At 43.9% G+C, this 27,653-nt stretch overlaps 1 protein-coding gene across 1 annotated transcript in view; it reads left to right on the top strand.

Annotated features, from left to right (window-relative positions):
- The window catches only part of LYPLA2 (lysophospholipase 2), a 794,768-nt gene that overhangs the window by 502,772 nt on the left and 264,343 nt on the right, over positions 1–27,653 (top strand). The window contains exon 8 of the mRNA XM_044060067.1: positions 1,304–1,405. Coding sequence (XP_043916002.1) covers positions 1,304–1,405 — 102 coding nt within the window. The remainder of the gene's footprint in view (positions 1–1,303; positions 1,406–27,653) is intronic.

Genomic DNA, 27,653 nt, shown 5'->3' with positions numbered 1-27,653 from the left:
TACCAACCAAAGAAATCTTAGAGGCTGCAACTTGGAGTTCAGTGCACACCTTTACAAAGCACTACCACTTGCCTCTCTACTCTAAGTCCAGAGCAGGCTTCGCCAAGTTCTGCAGGGCCTCATAACCTCTCCTAATCCTATTTAGCCCAGCCACCCATCCTCAGCTTTGGGATTCAACCCAAGAGTAATGACTGCAACAGTGAAACACGATGAACATAGTACAGTTGTGTACCTACCATAAATGTAGATGTTCGAGTGTATTCACTGTTGCAGTCCAGGTTACCCACCCACCATCCCCCTTCTCTTTGCTGGGACTTATCTGCACTTCTCTATCCTATACAACCTTTTTGGTGTATTTGCTTGTAGATGAAAGAAATGTTATTTTTGTGCATGCATTTCTTATTGACATATTTTTCAGCCTACCTATTTGGGGCACCTGACATCTGGGCCAAGAAAAACTGAAGAAAATGGCTTTGGCTGCATCTTTTATACCTCTGGCACACTGACGTCAGGGAAGAGGCGACAGCAGCCGACACCGGACCTAGACTTTGGAGTTCTGGCCGACTGCGGGTAGCCTGCCAGCAGGATAACCCAAGAGTAATGACTGCAACAGTGAATACACTCGAACATCTACATTTATGGTAGGTACACAACTGTACTTTACTGATTCCGTGTTCAGGACGTTGTTGATGTAGTACTTTGCAGGAGCTTCATTCTTGCCAAAGGGGCTACCATACACTTTTTGGCATTGAGTTTGAGGCCATGTTTTAGGCACCAGTCGTTGTTTGGGTGACACCCTCTTGGAGAATATTCATATAGTTTGGGGTGTTTGACTGCCCCCAGTTTGCAGTCATCTGCAAATTTGGTCAGCTATAGCCTCACGGTTTTTGCCTTGACATTGGAAAAATATATTTCAAAAAGCAGAGGCCCTAAGACTGGGTTTTATATGCTGGAGTTCAGAGGAGAAAATCTTGTGGTTGTAGATTGCAGTATCTTTCCATAACATGCAGAAGATTTTTTTCTACATTTGTTCTTTCAGCAGGGTCTTTCTAAGCATCTTAACTCTTGTTTTTTTTGACTTCTTTAAATGACTAGCATTATCATAGTGCATACTGATGCTACATGTCTCCTTTGTTTTCTTCGCACAGTGTGATATTCTTGGTTTATATTGGTTATGTAATAAAAATTGTAAGAAATATATTTGGAAGTTAACTTTTAGAAATGGATTATTCTTCGCTGCATACAAATCATAAATTGGCTGTAGTGATGATGATAAACTAATGCGACATTTTCTTGTCACTAGGGTGGTGCATTGTCTCTCTATACAGCTCTTACATGCCAGCATAAATTAGCAGGGGTCATAGCCCTGAGCTGCTGGTTACCGCTTCACAAGACATTTCCACAGGTACAGTAACAAATCATAATTCTTTTTAACTTCTAATGATATAACGCCATCAGAATGTATTTATGTACAGTGTTACCACCATTGATGTGAGATGATCATAGCATATTTAATGAAAGGAAGATAATGATTTCTGTCTGTGAAGTGAATGTGGAACATGACCGTACTAGCATTTTTAGTTGCACAGGTAAATTTGTAGATGAAACTGAAGCTTTGACTTTCAACTGTGTTTATACATTGTCTGAGATCACTGCCATTCTAGAAGTTGGGCTGAAATAATGCAGCCTAAACTCTTCCTTTCTCTGCTGTGCTTTGAAGATAAGCTAGTCTAGTAGTATAAGGGGGATTATAAGTATGGCCTGCCAATGCTTTATTCTTAGTCCTGTGTTTAATTCTGAATCTCTATGTGTAGCATGCACTTACCCAGACAAGTGCTCTCTGATCGCTCCTTAAAAGATGTGTGTATGACTTGGGCATTAACAGTGTACAGAACAGGTGCCATCACTTGGAGAGAGTAACATGGAGTCCCACAGAAGAAAATGTCATTGTATGTAAATATTGCCTTTTAGAGGACCTGGCATTTTCTTGACTCTCATCCTATTTCAGTGCATGACTAGTGACTAATATTGCAGGACTAAGGTGCCCTTAGCAAAGCAGAAATCCTTGTTTATGACCCGAGTGGTAGTCAGGAAAGCATTTATGCAAAATCTCTAAACCCGTCTTGTAAGTTTCAGTGACACCATTCTTTGTAGTAACAGAGTAAATAGTGAATTCTAATAATACCATTTGCTGTCACACTATGCATGCCATTAATGTAACTCATTTTACTTTTTTCCACTACAAATACATATTCCCCTTCTGCTCGACATAAAAAAAATTATCACAACTTTCAGTTAAAAAAAAAAAAAAAGGAAGGTCCCATAAGAGGTACTTATCTGCCCAGAAGGCTAATATATGGGCTTGACTGCCAAAATTGAAGTAGAGAAAGAAACAGTGTAGATGAGACATCTGGCCGAACTGTTCAATGACAAGAAAGTTCTGATTCTGGCACCCATTCATCCCCTTTTATACTGGCTTCAACTGATGTGAGTAAGAAGATGGCACCCAAAAGCTTTTGCATTCTAGCCAGATGTCTGATCTTTGCCAGGGTTCATCCCATATAGTTGTATGCTACTGCAACAGCGATCTGTTTGAAAATCTGTTGATGTCCTTCCGCATCACTCTTGCAGTATTGATGACCTAAGGCATCTCCTGCCAAGGATAGCCCAACGTCCGGCCAGTATTCCAAAGCCATTAGTACTTCTAGGTGCCTTATGACACACGTCCAAGTAGTAGGGAAGAAAGGTGACATATGGACGCACACACTCAGATCTTCTTTGCCATCAGTCCAAATGCCATCATTGAACATCAGTCTGAACATCCTTCTGCTGTGCTGGCTGCCAAGTCTTGTTTCAGATAAGTGCCCTTTTGGGGTTTCTTCTTGCCTTTTATAGTTAGTGCTGTTGGGTTCATATTATCCAGAAAGGGAAAATGTCAGTGTGGGAGGCAGATTCCCCCATAAAGACCATCAGAACCAGTGTCCCATGACTATACACAGTGTTCTATCTGCCAGGCTTTTGTCCCTAAGACCCTGCTTAGTCGTGTCTCCTCTATATCTGTTTATCTTGAAAACCAGCATCTTAAACTGTTGTCTCAAGGTGCTAAGGTGGAGTCTTCCTGTCCTGAGGGTCAGCTGTCTGCCAAGAAAAAGGCCAAAAAACTTAGGTCTGATACTACTGTTCTCCAACCTCCCCGGACATATCTCTTGAGGCTAGTGAAAATTCAGAGGATCGTCCTGTAATTCCTCTGCCCCAACCCTATCAGAGACCTGACTCTGAGGGGAAGTCTTCTATCATTTGTGTGTTGGGCTCTGCCTCTCAAGTTGTTCACCACTCTGTCAAATGCAGCTGTGATGCAGCAGATGCTTCTTCCAGGGTTACTGCCTTTGGTTCTGTTATGAGGTGTTACTGTTGGCTTAGTCTTCAGGCTTTGCCTGTTGACCTTAAGGCCAAACTTTTGGATGCTTCTTAGATGAGAAGTCTTTTTGGTACTGCTGCTGCTCAACTTTTCACATCTTCTCCTATTCCTAATTTTCAGCGGAATTACTCCTCCAAAATCTGCTCTTGTTAAGTTTCACCTTTCACCTTTGGGGAAAAAAGGGTTCTAGACACGTGCCTCCTGCTAAGTCTGCTCAAACCTCTACTTCCCAGAAACCTGCTTTTCAGTATAAGCCAGGTTCCATTTGACAGTTTGCTTCCTCTTTCCTTCGGCCAGGTTCCCTCATCTTTCCATCTTTCCCTGTCTCTCCCAAATTGGTTGAAGAATATAACAGACTCTCCTGGATTCTTCCCACTATCAGTCAGGGATATTTCATGGTTTGGAAATCGTTCTACCTATTATCAGCCAGGGATATTTCATGATCTGGAAATTCCTTCCTCCATTTTTGAGTATCCTTCAACATCCTTGGGAACAACTTCCTTTTTTCCCCCGAGGTGGTCCATTCTATATGGGTCTAGGTCATCATTTAGGCTGTGCCTCCTGTTCAGGTAGGGAGGAGGCTTTATTCTACAATGTTTTTGGTTCCTAGAAAGGAGTGCACTTGGAGACCAATTCTGAACCTTTCCCAGCTGAACACCTTTCTTAACATTCCTTCCTTTTTATGTTGTCTCTTCAGATTCTTTCCCGTCCTTCTACCCCAGGCCTTTCTGGTCTCTCTGTGGATCTTAAAGATGCCAGTTTTCATGTCCCCATCCATCCCCTTTCAGGAAGTTTTTACTTTTCTGATTTACTTACATTTTCAGTTCTCTGCTTTGCCGTTTGGTCTTTCTATTGCCCCAAGGGTATTCACTAAATGCATCGCTGCTGTCACTGCCTTTTGTAGGATGGGAGGAGTTCAGATCTTTCCCTATCTGGATGATCTGCTCATTCAAGCTTCTTCCTCTGATGCTCTGCTTCAGGATGTCCAGTTTACTTTTTTTCCCATTGCAGAGTCTGAGGGTCACCATAAAGTTCCAGAAATCAGCTCTGACACCTTCTCAGGATCATATTTTCCTTGGTTGCAGGCTTCAAATCATCCCCATGCTGGCATTTGTTTGCCTCCAGACCCTATCTCTTACTGCCTTTTTCCAGTCTCTCCTTCCTCTGCCTTCAGTCACAACCAGAGACTTTCTGAGGGTCCTCAGGTTTGTGGTTTCTACCATTACCATGCTCTGTCTGGTCAGGCTCCTCATGTGAAATCTACAGTGGTACCTCAAGTCACTGTGGCTCCAGTATTGCCACCCCCTGGATTTCCCAGTCCCCTTCCTTCCTTGTCTCAGCTCGAGCTTCGCTGGTGGATTTGGAAATTTTCTCTCAGCCTGGGGCTTCCTTTCCAGACTCAAATCCCAACTCAAGAGCTTTTTACAGATGCCTCATACAGGGGATGGGGACTGCCTCCTGCTTTCTCTCAAGGTTCATGGTCTCTGACCTCTTCATCAGAGGCCAGATCAGTATAAAGGATAAATTTTCACAAACGATACCATAGTGATGTAGTATGTTAACAAGCAAGGTGGTACATGGTCCTGTCTTTGCAGGCTAGTGCTTCAGGACTGGGATCTAGCTGTCCAGTATCAAATGGCTGTTCAGGTAATTTACATTCCTTGGAACACAGTCTCTAGTGGCAGGCTGTTAGAGCAGATCCAGCACACAAATGGATGCTTCACAGAAATGTGTTTCTGGACATTGTCCATCAGTGGGGCATTCTTCAGGTAGATCATTTTGCCTTCCAGATTTCAAAGTTCAAAGTTCTCTGGCTTAGAAAGTGGATGCCCTGTCTTTTCCTTGGAAGGAGATGTTTTTGTGTGCCTTCCTCCCCCTTCCACTACTACTGCTAGTATTGCATAGGATCAGGCAGGACTCTACCTCTGGCTAAGTGAGAAAGAACTGGGAACCGATGCTGTTTGGGCCAAAAGGGAATCACTACCAAATTTCTGGTAATCACCACAAGTTCTCACCAGGTGGATCTTCAATCACAAGACAAGGGGTCTCTTATCCATCCTCACTTCTGTACTCTTCAGCTGGCACTGTGGGTGATAGGATTTTGATCCCTTTTAGGCACTTGTTTTCTAAAGACCTGCTTCAGGTCTTGCAGGAGGCCAGGAAACCCACTACCAGGAAATCCTATGTCCAAATGGAAGCCATTTTTCTGTCTTGTGCCTCTCTCGCCATCAGGATCCCCTTTATGCGGAGAATGTTCTTCGTGTTTCACTGTTGCAGTCATGACATTTGGGTAGTCTGCTGGCAGGTTGCCCTCAGTCGGCCTGAATTCCAAAGTCTTGGGTCCTGCGTCAGTTGCTGTCTTCTCTTCCATGACGTCAGGTCGTCAGGGGTATAAAACATGCAGCCGACGCCATTTTCATTCGTCTTTCTTGCCGCGCGGTGCCCGAAGCAGAAGCATTTCGCAAATGCCAGTCGGCCTACTACTGAAATATTTCCGTTTGAGTTTCAGAACCGAAGTCTTCAATAAAGCTAAGTACCCCGTTGGGGAAACTTTTTTCTTGCTTTTTACCGATGTCAGAAAAAGTTAATAATTGTATTACTTGTGGGAAGCAAATACCTCATAAGGATTTCCATTTATACCATATTCCTTGCCTAGGCCCTGATCACAACGTGCCTAGCTGTCGGTTTTGTGCTAGATTTAACCAACGCACTATTAAGCATCGGTATATTTTTGCATCTAAGTATTTTGGAAACAGATTTAACTACACAGAGATGTCGTCGGATAGCAATCCGACTACTGGAGTACATAAAAAACGCAAAGAAAAGGACAGAGAAAGGCAGTCGAAATCCAAAACTGACGAAGCTTCTAAGCCAGTGCCGGTTCGCCTGTACTCAGTGAGGCACATTTGCAGCCCCTGATACCCACTACCTTCGAGTCGCGGGCCTCTACCGAAACCCATGTGGAGTCCGGCATGCTGCAAGATACTCAAGGTATTGGACCGACAGATGTCTCTCCCTCAGATGGGTCTGGAGCATCTGAGCAGGCACCGGCTTCTGAGGGTGTATTCAGACCTCATCAAACCGACAAAAGCTGCAAAACCAAAGGCAAAGACACCTTCTAAAACTAAAAAAAACGACGCCTGAGCCACGTGCACAGGCCTCTATGCCTAAAAAAACAGATGATCAAAATGGCTGAAGACCTTATTACCTTGATAAGGGGTACCCATCCCCCTCCAGATAAGAGGCCTAGGCAAGACACTGACTGAATCTTCAGATCAGGTTTCTATTTCATCTGATTCCTCTTCTGATCAGGAATTATCTTTACCTCCCTATGAGGATTATGATGCTGAGGAAGTCTATTCCATCTGCATCTCCTCCTGAGGACTATTCATTTGGAGAAACCTTGCATACTTTGAGGGAGCATTTTCACTGGGAGAGTCAAGACTTCTCAGAATCAAAAAAGAGGCTCAGGGACTTCCTCCTTCTCCCTCAGCACAAGCCTTTAGCCATTCCCCCTGTGTTAGACATTGTGGATGATGCGGATGATGTTTTTTTCGGAGTCAAGCCTGACCCCTGACTCTTTACCTCTGGCTCCCAGTAAGCCTGATAGGTATTACAGGGTCCCTGACTCTCAAATTTTTATTTAGAAACCCTGCTGCTGATCCTGAAACTATTTCACAGGGCCCAAAGGGAGTTAAGGCCTCAACAGCAAAAAACCCTACCCCCTCCGACAGAGATTCAAGAGCACTGGACAGATGGGGAAAAAAGGTTTATACATCTGCAACCTTGGCAATCAGGGCCTTAAACTGCCAATTTCATATGCTTATGTACCAACAACATGTTATGGGATTGCTGAAACAGAAAATGATGTTGATTTCAGAATGTGCAGAAAATAAGGAATTGCAGGAATTATTCAATGCAGCTGAACAAGTTGGAAAGCATACTTTACAATGTGGTTTTGATTCTTTAGAGGCCTCCTGCAGGACCGCAGTTACTGGATCTGTGATTAGGAGGCATGCCTGGTTAAAGGAACAAAATTTGCCTGATCATGTTAAAGCTAAATTGTTAGATGCACCTTTACAGCATGATTCTCTGTTTGGTATTAAGGCAGAAGAGGTTTTAAAGAAAATGGAAGACAAAGCTAAGTCTATGCAAACTGTTAAAGATGTCTTACAAGTGCAGCCATCCAGATTCAGTAGACACTGGCCTACAAAAAACTGGTCCTTTCCTGTGTCAGACAAAGCTCAAAGGGGCAAATCCAGACACCCTAAGGGTTCCAGGTACCAGGCTCAAGACTCATACAGGTCAAAGCAATGGGGCGCATCCACCTCCTAATCTGGAGGAGATAAAGGGCATACCTACAGAAAGCAATCCCAATGACTTCCGTCTGCCTACACCAAGCACTTATCTTTTGGCAGCACCCATACGGGGAAAATTAGCACTTTTTGCTCAAAATTGGCAGTTAATAACCCAGGACAAGTGGGTACTGAACATCGTATCACAGGGATACATATTCCATTTACACACTCTGCCACTGACAAGTGGTTGGCCAGACCTGCCAAAACACCAATGGGCAGAGGCTCAGAAACAGGTTATGTCCCTCATGGATATGGGGGCCGTTCAGACAGTACCAGAACAGGAAAAAGGACAAGGTTTTTACTCAAAACTGTTCTTGGTACCCAGAAAGGACAGGGCCTGGCGGCCAATACTGGATTTATCGATTTTGAAAACATACCTGGACATTCCAAAATTCAAAATGCTCACTTTGTAACAGCTTCTGCCCATGCTGGGCAAGAATGCTTGGCTGGTGACTTTAGACTTAAAAGAGGCATACCTGCATGTCCCAGTAAGACAGGCGTGCAGAAGATACCTCAGATTCAAGGCTGGCTTAATGCATTACCAATTCTCTGCACTGCCCTTTGGCTTGTCTACTGCGCCCAGGGTCTTTACAAAGTGCCTGGCACCAGTAATTGCATTTTGCAGACAAAGAAGTATTCAAATATATCCTTACTTGGACGACTGTCTCATTCAAGCAGAGAACAAGGACACTCTTTTACGACACCTGGCATTTGTGAAAAGGCTTTTAGCATGCCTAGGGTACACAATAAATGAAAAGAAATCGCAACTGGTACCCTCTCAAAAGATAACATTCCTGGGTGCAAGCTTTCATACAACTGCCCAGATGGCTTACCTCACGCCAGACAAACCGAGCCAAGTGACTACTTACTTCAAACTGATGGCAACAAAAACCCAGTCTTCTGCAAGACAAATTCTGCAGGCTCTGGGCTTCATGACATCCTGCATCCATCCTACTAATTCCATATGCAAGACTGCATATGAGGAAACTTCAGTGCTACCTAAAAAGTTTATGGAGTCAGCATTCACAGTCTGGAAACAATGATTCCTCTCATCCCCTGTCTACAACAGGAATTTCTATGGTGGGCAAAGGCCGGTTACCAAAACATGGGACGGCCCTTCACTCTACCCCCTGCCAGCCAAACCTTAACAACAGACGCATCAGATTATGCTTGGGGGGCCCACATGGCAGGAAGATGCATTCAGGGCATATGGGCACCAAATCAAATGCATCTACATATCAATCAGAAAGAGATGCTAGCTGTTCAAAATACCGTAACAGCCTTCAAGGGCTTACTTCATCCAGGACAACTACTGATAGACAGACAACACCACAGTCATGTGGTATCTAAACAAGCAAGGGGGCACACACTCGTACCCCCTTTGCAGATTAGCCATGGCACCTTGGGACACAGCTTTGACCTACCAAATAAATATTCAAGCTCAATTCCTGCCAGGAAAACCGAACACTCTGGTAGACGACTTAAGCAGAAACCTTATGGATCCTCACGAGTGGAAACTAAATCCACAAGTATCCAGCATGATAACCGAGAAATGGGGGAGCCCAGACCTAGATCTATTTGCCTCTCCTCAAAATTTTCAATTGAAAAGATTCTGCACAAGGACTTATCACAGACAAGCATGGAAAGTGGACGCCCAATCCTTCAGTTGGAAGAACCTGTCAGTTTACGCCTTTCCTCCTCTGCCTCTTCTACCCAAGGTCCTCCTAAAAGTCAGACAAGAGAAGCCAAAGATGATATTAATTGCCCCGGACTGGCCCCGCCAATACTGGTACCCAATCCTAAGGAACTTGTCTCCGTACCCAGCCTGGACCTTGCCTCAAAGACAACAACTACTGTCCCAGCAAAACAATCCGATCCTGCACAATCAACTACAGAGACTGAACCTGGCAGCATGGCTAATCATGTAGTCACACGAACGACACCTCTCAGTAAAGCTGTGATGGATGTCATTCTGGAAGCAAGAAGGCCTAGTACTAGAAAATCTTATGCTGATAAATGGAAGAGATTCTGTGCTTGGAATCCAGCACAAGGAACTGATACAGCAGAACCACATATTCCTCAGATATTACAATACTTAACTGAGATGCTTGACAAAGGCCTATCTTTCTCATCAATCAAAATCCATGGCTCTGCCATTTCGGCTTATTACAATACAGAGCTACCAATCTTTTCTCATCCTTTACTAAAGCAGTATCTTAGAGGAGCCAAAAACCTAAGGCCTCCTAGAAGATCACCATTACCTGCATGGGACCTCAATTATGTGTTGGAAAAACTCACCCTGCCTCCATTTGAACCAGCCGCTACTGGTGATATAAAGTTCTGGTCTTGGAAGACAACTCTGCTACTAGCAATTACTTCAGCAAGAAGAGTTTCAGAGCTACAGGCCCTCATGGCTGTAGAGCCTTTTATCATATTTTACCCAGACAGGGTGTCTCTGAGGACAAATCTTACTTTTATGCCTAAAGGTGGTTTCCAATGTGGCTGTTAACCAACAATTCATCTGCCAACTTTTTATCCAAATCCACATAACAAAGGGGAGAGAATTCTGCATTCCTTGGACGTGCACAGACAGCTAAGATTCTACTTGAGCAGGACAAAAGCTCTAAGAAAAACTGAGCAATTACTAGTGTCATATGCTGCAGGATCAGAAGGAAAGGCTATCTCAAAGCAGACAATTTCAAAATGAATAAGCCACTGCATCCGTTTCTGCTACTTACACCATGGTAAACCTTTGCCCAAGGGCATTAGGTCTCATTCCACCAGAGCTGCAGCTACTTCAGCAGCCTTTCTCAGAGGAGTACCAACCAAAGACATTCTAGAGGCTGCTACTTGGAGTTCTGTTCAAACTTTTACAAAGCATTACCATTTGCCTCTCTACTCTAAGTCCAGGGCAGGCTTTGCCGCTGCAGGGCCTTATAGCCGCACCTAATGCTGTTTAGCTCCAGCCTCCCAACCGTAGCTTTGGGATTCTACCCAAATGTCATGACTGCAACAGTGAAACAAGAACATAGTACAGTTGTGTACACTTACCATAAATGTAGATGTCAAGTGTATTCACTGTTGCAGTCCAGGTTACCCTCCTGCCATCCCCCTGTCATTCTACAGTTTATCTTTCCTTCTTTATCTTCTACAAACCTATGTGGTGTATTTGCTTGTAGATGAAGGTAAAGTTTATATTGATGCATGTACATTGATATATATATATATATATATATATATATATATATATATATATATATATATATATATATATATATATAATATTGATACCTTTTTGGGGGCACCTGACATCGGGGGCAAGAAAAACTAAAGAAAATGGCGTCGGCTGCATGTTTTATACCCCTGACGACCTGACGTCATGGAAGAGAAGACAGTAACCGACGCAAGACCCAAGACTTTGGAATTCAGGCCGACTGAGGGCAACCTGCCAGCAGATTACCCAAATGTCATGACTGCAACAGTGAATACACTCGAACATCTACATAATATGGTAAGTATACACAACTGTTCTTTCCTCTGGTTCTATCTTATTTGTGTGTTCTGCTGCTTGCTGGGTTAGCATATTCTGCAGTGAAAGCTTACCTGTCAGCACTTTGTGCTTGTCTACCTTTGACTCCTCCTCTGGCCTTTAGGTTTGAGGTCAAGCAATTTCTTAAAGGTGTACTTTATACCAGGCCTCCCAATTCCACCTTCCTGGGACCTCAGTTTTGTACTTGAAAAATTGGCTCAGGCTCCTTTTGCTTCTTCACCTTTCTTACAGCATTATACTTGGAAGACTGTTCTTTTTTTTTTGTCCCTCACTTCAGCTAAGTGTGTCTGAACTTCAGGCTCTCATGGCTGTTCCTTCTTTCTTCGCTTTCCACAGAGACAGAGTGTCTCTTTGTACTAATCCTTCTTTTATGCCCAAAGTGGTCAGTGAGTTGTCCCATAATCAGTCTGTTCGTTTCTTTTTTTCCTTCTCCACAGTTTGCTGATAAGATTTTATCACCTGAGATTTGCATAGACAGTTCAGATACTGTTTGGACAAAACTAAGGTTATTCGCAAATTTGAGCAGCTTTTTGTTTCCTTTCATCCAAGGTATTTGAGTTTGGTTGTTTCTAAGTAAACCATCTCTTCCTGGATTTCTAAGGCCATTTCTTTTTTTTCATTCTTCATGATGAATGTCTTTCCTTATTAGTGAAGGCTCATTCTGCTACGGCTGTTGCCTTGTATGTTGCTTTTTTTCAAAGGGGATGGATACTAATTCCATCCCTGAGGCTGCTACTTGGTCGTGTTCATACTTTCATTAGGCATTACAAGTTGCTTGTTATTTCCAGGGCCACAGCTGGCTTTGCCAGGGCTGTCCTGCATGAGTTTCTGGAAGGCTTTTTCATGCCGTCCTCCTCCCAGGCTTCTTCTTGAGCTTTTGTATTCCCCTTTAGGTTATGAGTACTGCAACAGTGATATGTAAGGACATAAAATCTTAGCATAACAGAAGATGTCCTTTTCACTATTGCAGTATTTGCTCCATCCCTCCTGCCCCCGCTGCTCTACCTTTTCTTTCTTGCCTTCACAGCTGGTGGACTTTTTCTCCTTCTGGATGCACATGTTTTTCTTTGTCCCTAGGGACATTCTGATGCCCTTCCATTTCACTGTTGCAGTGTTCATGACAATAGGGATCCCTGCCAAGGGCGGCTCAATGTCCAGCCAGTATACCAAAGCTTTTAGATTGCATTAAGGTATGCCATACGTCACATGTATGCTCCTTGTGTAATGTAGGGCATAAAGGTGATGTCCAGATGTACCATCCTCAGAACTACTTTGACGGCAGTTTGAACACCATCTCTTGATCGTCAGTCTGAATGCCCGTTCCGTTGTTGGTTCTCTGAGCCATTGCAGATAAGTTCCCTGTTGGGGTTCTTTACTTATCTTTCTTTTATTGTTGCTTGTGGGGTTTTGTCATCCAAGAAGGTTAAATGCCAGTGTGGGAGACGGATTCCCCCATAAAGACTGCCACGAACAGTGCCTGTTTTGCCCTAGTGCCTCACATGACCATACGTCCTGTTTGATCTGTCAGGCCTTTGTACCTAAAACCTTGCATAGTAGATGTCGCTCTTATATGCATGAAGAAGACATTGAGGCTTGGTCATTTAAGTAGTTTATTGTATACAAACACATCTGGATGGCTAGCAGGAACATTATGCTTAAAGGAACTATCTAACTAACTGACTACATACATGCATGCTCTCACTCTGGCTGCTCACTCAAAATGGCATTGTTGCTTGCACATGCTCAGTATTTGCATATGCTGACTCACTGGAAAGCTTCTTAAAGGTACATCACCCACTCTGATCTGCATCCTCCCTCTTTACTGACTTATCTCATAAAGAATAACATTTGAATAGGCATACGATTATACAGACACTGATAAAGAAAAACAGTCATGTCCAGGTTGACGTGTTTAGAAGTAGGTTTCTAGATGCGAACTGATGTTGTGACATAATAGTTAGGACTGGGTTTAGCAACAGAGACGGTCATTGGGGAATGTTCTGCTTGAGGAGTCTCAGGGGTGTTCTCAGGAACAAGGATTGTTGCCAGAATGTCCTCTGGAACAGAAACATTGGACAAGTCACTCTGAGAACTAGGCAAGATGCTGTAACACTGGTTCAGACACTAACAGGTGCTTCTGATTTCATCTGAGTTCCATTCCTTGTGATTCCACAAAGTACGATCTCAGCTCTTGACACAAGTTTTTCACAAATCCGATGTGATCACAACCTTTTGATGTCTGCATCCTTACTATCTCCCCTTTTTGTAAAGAATGGAGCAGTTTGCTGGTTTTATCATAGTAAGACTTCTGGGACAAACACCTTTTCAACAGTTGGGCTTTTACAGCTTTGTTGTTGTTACTGCTTGGAACCAATAAATTACTGCTGATTGGTAATAGGGTTCTGGTTTGTCTCAACATGAATCTCTGGACAAATGAACCAAGATGTTTATCAGGAGGAATGTTTCTGAGATTTAACAAGTTCAGAAAAACATCAGTATTGTCACATCTGGACTTCTCTAACAGCAGTTTTGCACTTTGAACTGCACATTCAGCCAAACTGTTTGACTGAGGGTATTCAGGACTACTCATAATATGAACAAAGTCCCACTCTTCTGCAAATTTCTTGAACTGCTGACTAAACTGTGCACCATTGTCAGAAATAACTCTGTGTGGACTACCATGGACAGAAAAATGTTGCTTCAGCTTAGTAATGACAGTACTGGAGGTTAGGTTGAAAAGTCTGTTAATCTTGGACCCATTTGAATGAGTGTACCAACACCAAATAATGTTGACCATTCCAGTGGCTACTGTCGACCAAGGTAGTTCAGAAATCTGGCTAAACTGAAGTGGTTCTTTCTGTTGATGCGGCTTTGTACTGTTGCATTCTGAACGAGATGAAAGTACTTTCTTAGTATCTGTTGACATAGGAGGCCAAAATATTAGACCTCTCGCCCTTCTTTTGGTTAAATCAGTTCCTGGGTAGCCACGATGCAAGATCTTGATGTACTCTTGTTGCAAGGATTTTGGAACAATCACCTTAGGACCTTTCATGATGATACCATTGTCTGACTAAATCTCATCTCTCTGTGGAAAGTAAGGTTACACTTCTACAGATAAACAAGATTGCTTTGAAGGCCATCCTTAACTGATAAAGTAGTTAAGCTACTGGAGAATTAGATGTGAAGCTATGTGAGTTCTGAGCTTGTCAAGATGTGTGGAAGAAAGATTTCTCACTTCCATGACCTGAAAATCAACTCGCTCATTGTTGCACTGTTCTGTGTTTTTATAGGCGATCTGGATAAGGTATCAGCAAGATAAAGAAGTTTCCGTTCTGTGTAAACAAATTTTACTTCTGCAATTTGAGCATCATACAATGCAGTCTGCCGGAGCTGTGTACATAGACTTTCTCAAAATAGTAACAAGAGGTTGGTGGTCAGTTTCTATCTGGGTAGGTCGACCATAAATGTAATCATGGAGCTTCAAACACGCAAACACAAATGCCAAAAGCTCTTTCTCAGTCTGGGCGTATTGCATCTCAGTCTGGGTAAGAGTTCTTGATGCATACTACTTGTCTACCCTCTTGAAGAATGACTGCACCTAGACCAAATGTAGAAGCATCACAGGAAAGAGTAACTGGTTTGTGAACATCATAGTAGCTGAGAGTTGGTGGGTTGGCAATTTTCTGTCTCAGGACATCAAATACTCTTTGGTGCTGTTCTGACCATAATCAAGTTACATCTTTGCATGTCAGCTGTCTGACTGGTGCTTACCTAAATAGTTGACCATGCCAAGAAAGTGATGTAGGGTTTGGACATTGTCTGGAGCTAGCATCTCTAAAATTGCTGTTTGCTTAGAAGGATCTAGTCGCAAGCCAGAACTGGTAAACAAATGACCAACATAAGTAATTTTTGTAGCCTGAATTTGCACCTCGGAGGATTTGGCTTAAGATTCATTTGACGTGCTCTTTCCATAACTTTCCTGAGGTTTCTGTCATGTTCGACTTCACCATTGCCTCCTACTAGAATATCATCTACTGTAATAGCACATGGTTAGCCTGAAAAGATTTGTTCCATCGCATGCTGAAAGACTTCACTGGCAGAATTTATTCCAAATGGCATTCTCAGAAATCTGTATCTTCCAAATGGCATAACGATTGTGGTTAACAGTGAAGATTTTTGGTCAAGTAAAATTTGCTAAAATGAACTTTGCATCCAAGACAGAAAAAACAGTGGCATTAGCAAGAGGGCAGCAACCTCTTCAACTGTGTGCATTGGATGATGTGGTCTTTTTAATGCTTTTTTCAGATCTCTTGAATCAATTCATATTCAAAAATCATTTGAGCTTTTCTTATGAGCTACTACCATGGAGGATACCCATTCAGCAGGTTCTTCTGGGCAAATTACTCCTAGCTGCACCATTTTGTCTAGCTCAGCTTTGACTCTGTTCTGCATAGCTACTGGAACATTCCGTGCTGGTCTGACAACAGGGCTGACCTCTGGGTCTAACTTTATAGAGTACACAATTGGTAGTTTGCCAAGTTTGTCTGCAAAAATATAAGCATACTCTGAAAAACGTTTGGGCGAAATTTGAACTGTTGTCATGCAGGCTTACATGGTGAACTTCTTAAGTGAAAGCAGTCACATTTTCAAACTGTCTCTGAGGCCTAACAATGATTGCATGTGTCTCTTGACTACGAAAAGTTGCAAGTCATAGTTGTTCCCAGCAGAGTAACATGAAAGCACTACTGTGCCTTCAGTTTGAATCTCTTCACCACCATAAGCAACAAACTTCGCACCCTTTGTTAAATCAATTTGTTCTACAGTTTTTACTCTAGCAGATGTTTCTGCTGACATTGCACTTTGAGCCAGTATCCACTTTGAGCTCTATGAGACTCCCATAAAGCAGACAGTACAAAAGATTTCATTCTTTGCCCACTGATAGAGATAGTATAATTTTGTGGAAAAGCATTCTAATTTATACAGTGTGCAGTGAAGAAAATATGCAAGGTCAAACAGTAATTTTCAAAATAATGTGGCTTGTTTTGCAAGAACAGTTAAGTGATGACCTTTTATTAAAAAGATTTCTTGTAAATATTCAGCTTAGATATTACCAGGGTTGCCAGATTTCCAGACCCCCAGGTAGGGAAAAAAAAAAAAAAAAAAAAAGAAGGTCTCTCACGGCAAGTGAAGACCAAAAAAAAAAAAAAAGTCTTCGGCAACTGAAGACCAAAAAAAAAAAGGTCTTTAATGCGGAACAGAGTTCCACATTAAAGAACTGAGCTCACTCAGTAGCTCTGCACTAAACACGGAGCATCTCGTGTTTAATGCATTGCAGTTCCGCATTCAACACAAGTAGCTCCGTGTTTAGCGATTTTTGATTGCCGATACGGCATATGGACCAATCAAACACGGAGCTTCGTGTTTAATGCGGAACACAAGAAGCTCCAGTGTTTAATTTTGATTGGCCCGTATGCCAGGTATACGGACAATCAAAAAAACAAACAAAGCGGAGGCTGGCCGGGATTTAAACCGGCAGGGCGGGACTCGGGATCAGGCTGCTGATCTCGGGACAGTCCCGCCCAAATAGGGACGTCTGGCAACCCTGGATATTAATAACATATAGCTATGGGCTTACTGTAAATGGCATCATGTTGTAGAAAAAAGGAAGTTACACTGACATTTCAAACAAACTTTGCATCTCTGGGACTTTTTCGTCTCAAGAATAACTTGGACTTTGTCATTTCAACAGAAACTGTCCAGGCTAGAAATAAAGTACAGTTTTGTACCTACCATAAATGTAGATGTTCGAGTGTATACCCTGCTGCAGTCATCACACTTGGGTTATCCTGCAGTCAGGCGGTCCCGCAGTCGGCCCGAATTCCATAGTCTTGATCCGGCGTCAGTTGCTGTCGCTTCTTCCCTGACGTCAGTGCGCCAGGGGTATATAAGAGGCATCCAACGCCATTTTCTTTAGGTTTTTCTTGCCCCAGATGTCCGGTGCCCCCCCCCCCCCAAAAGGTGGTCAGTAGATAGTACTAGTAATAAAAGTTTAGCACAAACAAAACATACCTCCAGCTATAAGCAAATACACCACAAAGGTTGTATCAGATTTTAAGGTATTGAAAGGCTTTAGTTAGGTCAGAGGGGATGGAGGAAGGGTAACCTGGACTGCAGCAGGGTATACACTCGAACATCTACATTTATGGTACAAAACCGTAATATGTTCATTGTGTTACCCTGCTGCAGTCATCACACTTTGGTAGAATCCCAAAGCTAAGGATGGGAGGTGGAGTCAGACAGGGTTAGAGGAGGCTAGAAGGCCCTGCAAAACTGCAGTGGCGAAGCCAGCTCTAGTCTTAGAGTAAAGAGGTAAGTGATGGTGTTTGGTGAAGGTGTGTACTGAACTCCAAGTTGCAGCTTCCAGAATATCCTTGGTGGGCACCCCCCTGAGGAAGGCTGTAGATGTAGCTGCTGCCCTGGTAGAGTGGGGCCTTATGCTAGCAGGAACTGGATGTCCTTCAAGGATGCATCTGCAGTCCTTACAAATGGGTTGTCCTGTCGTCAGGCAGCCCTTCGGTCGGCCGGATTCCAAAGTCTGGGTCTGGCCTCGGCTGGTGTCGTACTTCACCCGATGTCATAGCTGCAGTTATTCGGGTATAAAGGCATCAGGCGACGCCATTTTCTTCAGTCTTTCTTGCCGCGTGGCGCCCGAAGCAGAAGCTGTTCGCAAGTGCCGGTCGGTCAGATCCAGAGATTACTACTACCGAATACTACTTCGAAGACTTCTAAAAAGCTAAGTACCCCGTTGGGGACTCTTTCTTGCCTCAGCCGATGTCAGAGAAAGTGAATAACTGTTTATCTTGTGGGAAACAAATACCTCAAAGATTTCCACTCCTACTGTATACATTGCTTAGGCCCAGACCACGACGTAGCAGCTTGTCTAGCCTGCGCTTCTTTTAACCGACGGACGCTTAGACGTCGGTCGGAGTTTGCTGAACAAATTTTCGGCTCTGATTTTGCCTACATTATGCCGTCGGATCCTCCGACAACGCAAATTTCCAAAAAACGAAAAGAAAAGGACCGACACTCACAGTCCGCGGTCTCGGCCGAAACCGCGATTAAGCAAACCGCGAGTGTCTCAGTTTCGGCCGAAACCGAGCAAGCGGTTCTTTCTCCAGCCGAAACCATGCCTTCTACCGAGGCCTCCTCTAACCTGGTAGAATCTGCTTCTGAAATCCAGCCTTCTGTTGCGGTTTCTCAGGAATTATCAGACACAATTCCCCTGGATATTTCAACCCCTGCACGTGGAGCTGCTAGGCCTCCTGCAGCCATGTCTATTAAGGCCTTTGCCAGGGCTAAAGCAGCCAAAGCTTCAAAATCTGTGCCTGCCAAACCCCCCTCTCACAGGCCCAGCACTAGCTCTCATATGCTATCTTTGGCTGAGGATCTAATTTCTTTAATTCGTGGATCCCAGCCTCATCCAGACGGGGCCTCTCTCCCACCTCCAGAAAAGAGACCTAGAGCAGAGCCCCCTGAACCAGTATCCACTGATGGTTCCCCTGATGAATCAGAACATACAGACCTTCCTGAGGCTTCTTATTCTCCTTACGAAGACTAAGAGACCTAGAGCAGAGCCCCCTGAACCAGTATCCACTGATGGTTCCTCTGATGAATCAGAACATACAGACCTTCCTGAGGCTTCTTATTCTCCTTACGAAGACTCTGATGCTGAAGAGTCCATTCCTTCAGCCTCTCCACCTGAGGAATTTTCCTTTGGGGAAACCTTGCATGCTATGAGGGAACAATTTCAGTGGCAGGGCCAAGATTTCTCAGACTCCAGAAAAAGGCTTAGAACCTTTCTACATTTGCCACAACATAGGCCTTTAGCTATACCTCCAGTTCTTTCTGTTGTAGATGATGCATTTAATGATGCTTGCACTGCTCCTGATTCATTACCTCCGGCTCCTGCTAAGCCCGATAGGTGGTTCCGGACACTCATCACCATTTATACAAGGCTCCTTTTGCAGATCCAGAGACCATCGCCCAGGGCCCTAAAGCTGTAGATGCTACTTCTACTAAAAACCCCCTCCCCTCTGAAAGGGAATCCAGGTCCTTAGAGAGATGGGGTAAAAAAGTTTACACTTCTGCTACCTTGTCAGCTAGGGCTTTGAACTGCCAATTTCATATGATTCAATATCAAGAGTTTATGCTTGACCAGTTAACTAAAAAACTTTCCTCTGAAGAATCTTTAGATAAAAAATATGTTCAGGAAATGGTACATAACATACAGCAGGTTAGTAACCATTCTTTAAAATGTGGCTATGATGCACTGGAGGCTTCCTTTAGATCAGCCATGACTGGCACAGTTATCAGGAGACATGCATGGTTGAAAGAACAGGCATTACCAGACCATGTCAAATCAAAGCTTTTGGATGCACCCATGGACAAGGTCAATTTATTTGGTTCCCCTGCTCAGCAGGTGCTAAAAAAGATGGAAGAGAAGGCGAAATCTGTACAAACTGTGAAAGATTTCTTACAGGTTCAACCTCCAAGGTTTAGCAGGAACTGGCCCTCCAAGAATTGGTCCTTTTCAGACTCCTCTAAGGCTCAGAGAGGCAGGAATAGGCGTTCAAGAGGCAGAAACCAATCCAGGGGTGCCTACAGGGGACGCCAATGGCAAGGTAACAACCAGCAAGGCACGGACGCAGCCACCACCACTACAACAACTCAATCACAGTGACTTGACAGTGGCACCGCCTACCAGGGAACAACTAGAAGCACCCTTAGGCGGAAAACTAACCTTATTCTCAAAAAACTGGCATTGCATCACAAGGGAAAAATGGATTTTGCAAACTATAGACCAAGGTTACAGGTTCCATTTCCATACTCTACCAGGGAAGAGAGGAATACCAAACCTACCACCTACTCAAAGGACAGAAGCTCTAAAACAAATATCTCAGCTATTAAGAATGAGAGCTGTGGAAAAGGTACCATCTATGGAGCAAGGAAAGGATTTTACTCCAGACTCTTCCTGGTACCAAGAAAAGAAAACAAATGGAGACCCATTCTAGACCTGTCCGCTTTAAACACATTCCTTATTGTTCCAAAATTCAAAATGCTGACCCTACAGCAGCTTCTTCCCATGCTGGGCAAGGAGTCTTGGCTGGTAACTCTAGATCTCAAGGAGGCATACCTGCACGTCCCCATAAGACCAATTTGCAGAAGATACCTCAGATTTCTTGCAGGATCAGAGCATTATCAATTTTCAGCATTGCCCTTTGGCTTATCTACTGCGCCCAGAGTGTTCACGAAATGCCTGGCATCCGTAATTGCTCATTGCAGACTTCAGGGAATCCAAATTTATCCCTACCTGGACGACTGCCTGATACAAGCGGACAACAAAAGCAAGCTAGCAGAAGACATACAAAGAGTCATTTACCTGCTGCAAGCCTTGGGATATACAGTCAATATAAAAAAGTCAAGGCTGATTCCATCCCAAAGAATAACCTTTCTGGGTGCAGAGCTGGACACATCAAAACAAATGGCATTCCTAACTGCAGAAAAGAAAGAGCAACTACCTCTCTACTTCTTGGCATTAACAAAGCAGAACCACCTAACTGCAAGAAAAGTACTGCAAGCTCTAGGCTTCATGGCATCCTGCATAATTCTGGTCCCTCATGCCAGACTGCATATGAGAAAGCTACAGTGGTACCTAAGGAACTTGTGGTCCCAACACAAGCACAGCCTAGAAACCAAAATCCCAATAATCCCATGCCTGAAACAAGAGTTCCTATGGTGGGCTCAGGCCTGTCAATCAAACACAGGATTGCCCTTCTGCAACAGCCAACCAAGCCAAACCATCACGACAGATGCCTCAGACTCGGTTGGGGCACACATGCAGGGCAAGTGCATACAAGGCTTATGGACTCAAGACCAGCTGCGCCTACACATAAATCTAAAGGAAATGCTGGCAGTAAAATTGGCAATCCAGACATTCAAACCATTTCTCCAAGAAGGTCAGTTGATGATAAGGACAGACAACACCACAGTTATGTGGTACATCAACAAACAGGGAGGCACCCATTCATATCCTCTATGCCGGCTGACACTGGACCTATGGGATGTGGCCCTGAGCTACAACATTCAGTTACAAGCAATTTTTGTACCGGGAAAAGAAAACATTCTAGCAGACATATTAAGCAGAACAACCACAGATGCCCACGAATGGATGCTTCATCCGGACATCTTCAAAGCCATCACAAGGGAATGGGGATTACCACAAATAGACTTGTTTGCATCCCCATTCAATCACCAGCTAAAGAAATTCTGCACAAGGACGTACCACCCACTTGCTTGGAAGGTGGACTCCTATCTTTCAGTTGGAAAACCTGACAGCATACGCATTTCCACCACTTCCTTTGATGCACAAGGTGCTTCTGAAGATAAAAGAGGACCGTCCAAGGATCATTCTGATAGCTCCAGACTGGCCAAGACAACATTGGTACCCATTGCTGAGGAGCATGTCTCGGGAACAAATATGGACACTACCCTGATCCCATTACTGTTAACACAGAACAACTACAACATCCTGCATCCAAACCTGAAAACTCTGCAGCTAACTGCCTGGAACATTACATAACAGCAATTAACCCAAATTTATCCCAAAGGGTTAAAGACATAATCCTGGAGGCTCGCAGACCTTCAACAAGAAAGAATTATGCAGCAAAATGGAAAAGATATCTCATTTGGAGTACTGCAAAGGGAGAAGATGTGACTCTGGTAAACATGGCCAACGTCCTGGAGTACTTGGCAGAGCTCTTCCACACAGGCCTGTCCTATTCTTCCATCAAGATACATGCATCAGCTATTTCAGCACAATACAGCTTGGATCCTCCTGTCTTCTCTCATCCCCTGCTCAGACAGTTTCTGAGAGGAATTAAAATGTAAAACCTCCCAGGAAACCACCATTGCCAGCATGGGACTTGAACTTTGTGCTAGAAAAATTGACACTTCCTCCTTTCGAGCCAGCAGCAACAGCAGAATTACAATACTTATTCTGGAAGACTGCTTTCCTGCTGGCAATAACTTCAGCAAGAAGGGTCTCTGAACTACAGGCATTAATGGCAGTGCAACCCTTCCTGATCTTCCATCAAGATAGAGTGTCCATGAGAACAAATCCTACATTTATGCCTAAGGTGGTATTCAGAGTGTCATTAAATCAGGCTATCCACCTACCTACATTCTTCCCAAACCCACAGAACAGGGGAGAAAGACTTTTGCATACCTTGGATGTACACAGACAGTTACGCTACTACCTGGACAGGACTAAGTCCAATAGAAAAACTGACCAGCTTCTGGTAGCATATACCACAGGAAAGGAAGGAAAACCAATTTCAAAACAGACAATCTCCAAATGGATAGGAAATTGCATTAGATTTTGTAACTCCTACCATGGAAAGAAAACTCCAGAGAACATCAGGCCTCACTCCACAAGGGCTACAGCCACTACCACAGCTTTCTTACGAGGAGTGGCTACCAAGGACATTATAGAGGCTGCTACTTGGACCTCCGTGCATACATTTGCCAAGCATTACAATTTACCTTTATACTCTAGATCCCGAGCAGGTTTTGCCACTGCTGTTTTGCAAGGGATCCTAGCTACACCATAATCTCTACTCTTTCCTCCTCCCCTTGTTTAGCTATGGTATTCTACCCATTTGTAAGGACTGCAGATGCATCCTTGAAGGACATAGTACAGTTTTGTACCTACCATAAATGTAGATGTCCGATAGGAATGCATCTGCAGTCAGGATTACCCACCCACCTTCCCCTCTGAGGTACTCTAGGGTATTTGCCAGCCTTCAGCTAGCTTGGGGGGGATCTATTATGGTGTATTTCTTTGTATATATGTACATACATGCTTATTTTTTGTGTTTGCTCTCTACTATTTGGAATCATTGGCATTTATCCAAATTTAGCCTTCCAAGAGGGCACCTGGCATCTGGGGCAAGAAACACTGAGGAAAATGGCATCGGCTGATGCCTTTATACCCGAATAACTGCAGCTATGACGTCGGGTGAAGTGCGACACCAGCCGAGGCCAGACCCAGACTTTGGAATCCGGCCGACCGAAGGGCTGCCTGACGACAGGACAACCCATTTGTAAGGACTGCAGATGCATTCCTATCGGACATCTACATTTATGGTAGGTACAAAACTGTACTTTTTCCATGGTGAGTGTAGCAAAAACGTATGCAATGTCCTATCCATTTGGAAATGGTCTGTTTTGAGATAGCCTTTCCTTGTGATGCTGTAGCATAGGATACAAAAAGCTGGTCAGATTTTCTGAAAACCTTAGTTTTATCCAAGTAGTAACGTAGCTGCCTGTGAATGTCCAAGGAATGCAGGAGTCTTTCTCCTTTGTTCTGTGGATTTGGAAAGAAGGTGGGGCATAAAGGAGGGGTTAGTTCGTAGAGAAACTCTGTCTTGATGAAAAATGAGGAAAGGCTCTACTGCCATTAGTGCCTGAAGCTCTGAGACTCTTCTGGCTGAAGTAGCAGCAGGGCAGTTTTCCATGATATAAATTGTAAGTCAGCTGAGAAAGCTGGTTCAAAAGGAGGTAGCGTAAGTTTTTCCAGAACAAAATTGAGGTCCCAAGTTGGTGTTGGTGCTCTCCTGGGAGGCCTAATGTTTTTGGCCCCTCTGAGAAACTGCCTTAGAAGTGGATGTGAAAATAAGGGAGGATCCGTGCTGTAGTGAGCTGAAATAGCTGAAGCGTGGATTTTAATAGATGAAAAAGAAAGCCCTTTGTGTAACATCTCAGTTAAATATTGTAGAATCTGAGGTACGTCAGGCTGAAGGGTATTTTGGCCTTTAGCTTGGTTCCAGGCACAAAACCTTTTCCATTTGTCTGAGTAGGCTTTCCTGGTGCTGGGCCTCCTGGCTTCCAGAATGACATCCATAACAGCTTGTGAAAGTGGAGCTGGCTGGTTGTTTAGGTGATTTGCCATGCAGCCAAATTTAAAGTTTTGAGCTGGCTATGTAGAATCTGACTGTCTTGCTGTGTGCACAGATGAGTAATTTGTGGTAAAATCCATGGTGGGCCCTGAGCCATATTCCTTAATAGTGGGTACCAGTGCTGGCGTGGCCAGTCTGGGGCAATGAGTATCATTCGGGGTCTCTCCATTCTGACTTTCAGCAGCACCTTTGTGAGAAGGGGCAATGGAGGGAAGGTGTATACTGTCAGCATTTTCCAACTGAATGAGAGTGCGTCCACTTTCCAAGCTTGATGGTGAAATGTCCTTGTGCAAAATTTTGTTAGCTGATAGTTTTGGGGGCTGGCAAACAGGTCTATGTCTGGGTGCCCCCATTTTTGAGTTATCATTGCAAATACTTGTGGATCCAGTTTCCATTTGTGGGGATCCATGATGTTTCTGCTTAGGTCGTCTGCCAATGTGTTCTTTTTTCCTGGTAGGAATTGAGCTTGTAATTGAACTTGGTAAGCCAGTGCTGTGTTCCACAAGGTAATTGCTTGCCTGCATAGAGGGTAGGAGTGTGTACCCCCTTGTTTGTTTATGTACCACATTACTGTGGTGTTGTCTGTCCTTATTGTAAGCTGTCCTGGATGTAAGAGGTCCTTGAGGGCTGTCAGGGCATTCTGTACAGCTAGCATTTCTTTTTGATTGATGTGCAGATTCCTTTGATCTGCAGTCCATATGCCTTGAACGCACCGTCCTGCCATGTGTGCCCCCCAGGCGTAGTCCAATGCATCTGTTGTCATAGCTTGCCTGGCTGGGGGTAAGGTGAAAGGCTGACCCTTGTTGAGGTGACATGCCTGTGACCACCATAGAAACTCCTGTTGAAGGCAGGGAATGAGAGGTGTCATTGTTTCTAAGCTGTGGCTGTGTTGAGTCCATACGCTTTTTAGATGCCATTGTAATTTCCTCATATGCAGTTTTGCAAATGGTATTAGTAGTATGCAAGATGCCATGAAGCCCAAGGCCTGCAGAATTTTTCTTGCAGGGAGTTGGGTCTTTGTTGCCATTGTTTTGAAGTATTGAGTTAGTTGTAGTTGTTTGTCTGGCGTCAGATAAGCCATCTGGGCCGTTGTATTCAAGCTGGCACCCAGGAATGTCCTATTTTGTGAGGGCACTAGTTTTGATTTCTTTTCATTTACTGTGTACCCTAGACAACTTAGAAGGTGTTTTACAAAAGCCAGATGTTGTAAGAGAATGTCCTTGCTTTCTGCTTGGATGAGGCAGTCGTCCAGGTATGGGTATATTTGAATTCCTCTTTGTCTGCAGTATGCAATTACTGGTGCCAGGCATTTTGTGAAGACCCTGGGCACAGTAGATAAGCCAAAGGGCAGTGCAGAGAGTTGGTAATGGGTTGAACCTGCAATGAAACGGAGGTATCTTCTGCATTTTTGACTGATAGGGACATGCAGGTATGCCTCCTTGAGGTCCAACGTTACTAGCCAAGCTTTCTTGCCCAACATGGGAAGAAGCTGCTGTAGTGTTAGCATCTTGAATTTGGGTACTTGCAAGAAGGTGTTTAGAATTGAAAGGTCCAGAATGGGTCTCCAAGCATTGTCCTTTCTGGGGACTAGAAAGAGCCTTGAGTAAAATCCTTGGCCTTGCTCCTGTGTAGGTACCAGTTGAATGGCTCTCATGTCCATGAGAGCTGCAATTTGTTTTTGTGCCTCTGCCCATTGATTTTGTGGCAGGTTTGGCATTCGTTTTATCCTTGGCAAGGTGTGGAAATGGAATCTGTATCCTTGTGAGATAATGTCTAGGACCCATTTGTCCGTTGTGACGATGTGCCAGTTGTCTGCACAAAGTGCTAATTTTCCTCCCAAGGGAGCTGCCAAGAGAGTTTTGCTTGACAGTTTGAGGTTTAAGTCATTGTGTTTGCCTTCTAGTAGTTTGGGACCTGTCTTCTCCTCCCTTCTGTGTTAAAGTGCCCCATTGTCGAGGTTTGTAAGGGATTTGTGCTTGTCCTCTGCTCCTTGGGCGCTTGTATTTATCCCTCTGTGGTCTGTCAGAAGCTGGAAAGGACCAATTTTTTGTTGGCCAATTTCTGCTGAAGAGTGGGGGCTGTACCTGTAAGAAATCTTTGACAGTCTGCATAAATTTTGCCTTATCCTCCATTTTCTTTAAAACCTCTTGTGCTTTAACCCCAAATAAGGCATCCTGCTGTAAGAGTGCATCTAGTAACTTTGCTTTAACATGATCAGGCAGAGTTTGTTCCTTTAACCAAGCATGTCTACGTATAACAGACCCAGTAACAGCTGCTCTACAGGAAGCTTCCAAGGAATCAAATCCACATTGTAAAGTATGTTTGCCCACCTGTTCAGCTGCATGCAACAGATCCTGCATTTCCTTGAACTCAGACTGTTGAGGGAGTGTGTTCATCTTTTGTTTTATTTGAGACATTAGGAATTGCTGGTATTTAAGCATGTGAAATTGACAATTTAGTGCTCTCATAGCTAGAGTAGCTGAGGTGTAAACCTTCTTCCCCCACCTATCTAGTGCTGTGGAGTCCCTTTCAGAGAGGGTACAGGATTTTTAGCCATAGAAGCCTTAGCCCCTTTGGGACCCTGGGAGATTGTCTCTGGATCTGCAACAGGGCTTTTGTAAAGGAATTTGTGAGAGTCAGGCACTCTATAGTATCTATCTGGTTTGGCTGGAGCAGGAGGCAGTGAATCTGGATTTAGACTAGATTCTAAGTAAACATCATCCACAATGTCTAAAACTGGGGGGATAGCAAGTGGTCTGTGCTGGGGAAGTAAAAGAAACTCTCTGAGCCTTTTCTTTGAGTCGGAGTAGTCCTGACCTTCCCAGTGGAAATGTTCCCTCATGGTATGTAAGGTTTCCCCAATGGAATAGTCTTCAGGGGGAGAAGCTGAGGGAATGGAATCTTCAGCATCAGAATCTTCATAAGGGGGAAAGGAGTAATCCTGCTCCTCAGAGGAGCCAGAGAAAATAGACACTTGATCAGAGGAGGCATAATCCTCCTCTTGTCTAGGCCTTTTGTTGGGGGGGGGGGGGTTGGGAACCCCTGATTTGATTAAAGAAATCAAATCTTCAGCCATTTTAAGCATCTGTTTCTTAGGCATGGGGCCTTGAACTGGAGACTGAAGTGCAGTCTTTTTTGGTTTTAGAGGAGTCTTAAGCTTAGCATAAGATTTTATGGTGAGAGTAGTCTGTCTGAAGACACCTTCTGAAACCGAAGGTGTTTCTACAGCACCGGCTTCTTCTGCAATGTCGTCGTTAGGGCCTAAAGAAAATGGCTGCGTCGGCCTAGAACACTCTGCTAGAGAATCTGAA

The sequence above is a fragment of the Protopterus annectens genome, chromosome 1.part2 (genome assembly GCF_019279795.1).
Source record: "Protopterus annectens isolate FY-2018-M chromosome 1.part2, PAN1.0, whole genome shotgun sequence".
NCBI lineage: Eukaryota > Metazoa > Chordata > Ceratodontiformes > Protopteridae > Protopterus > Protopterus annectens.
This window is presented reverse-complemented; position numbering and strand designations above follow the sequence as displayed.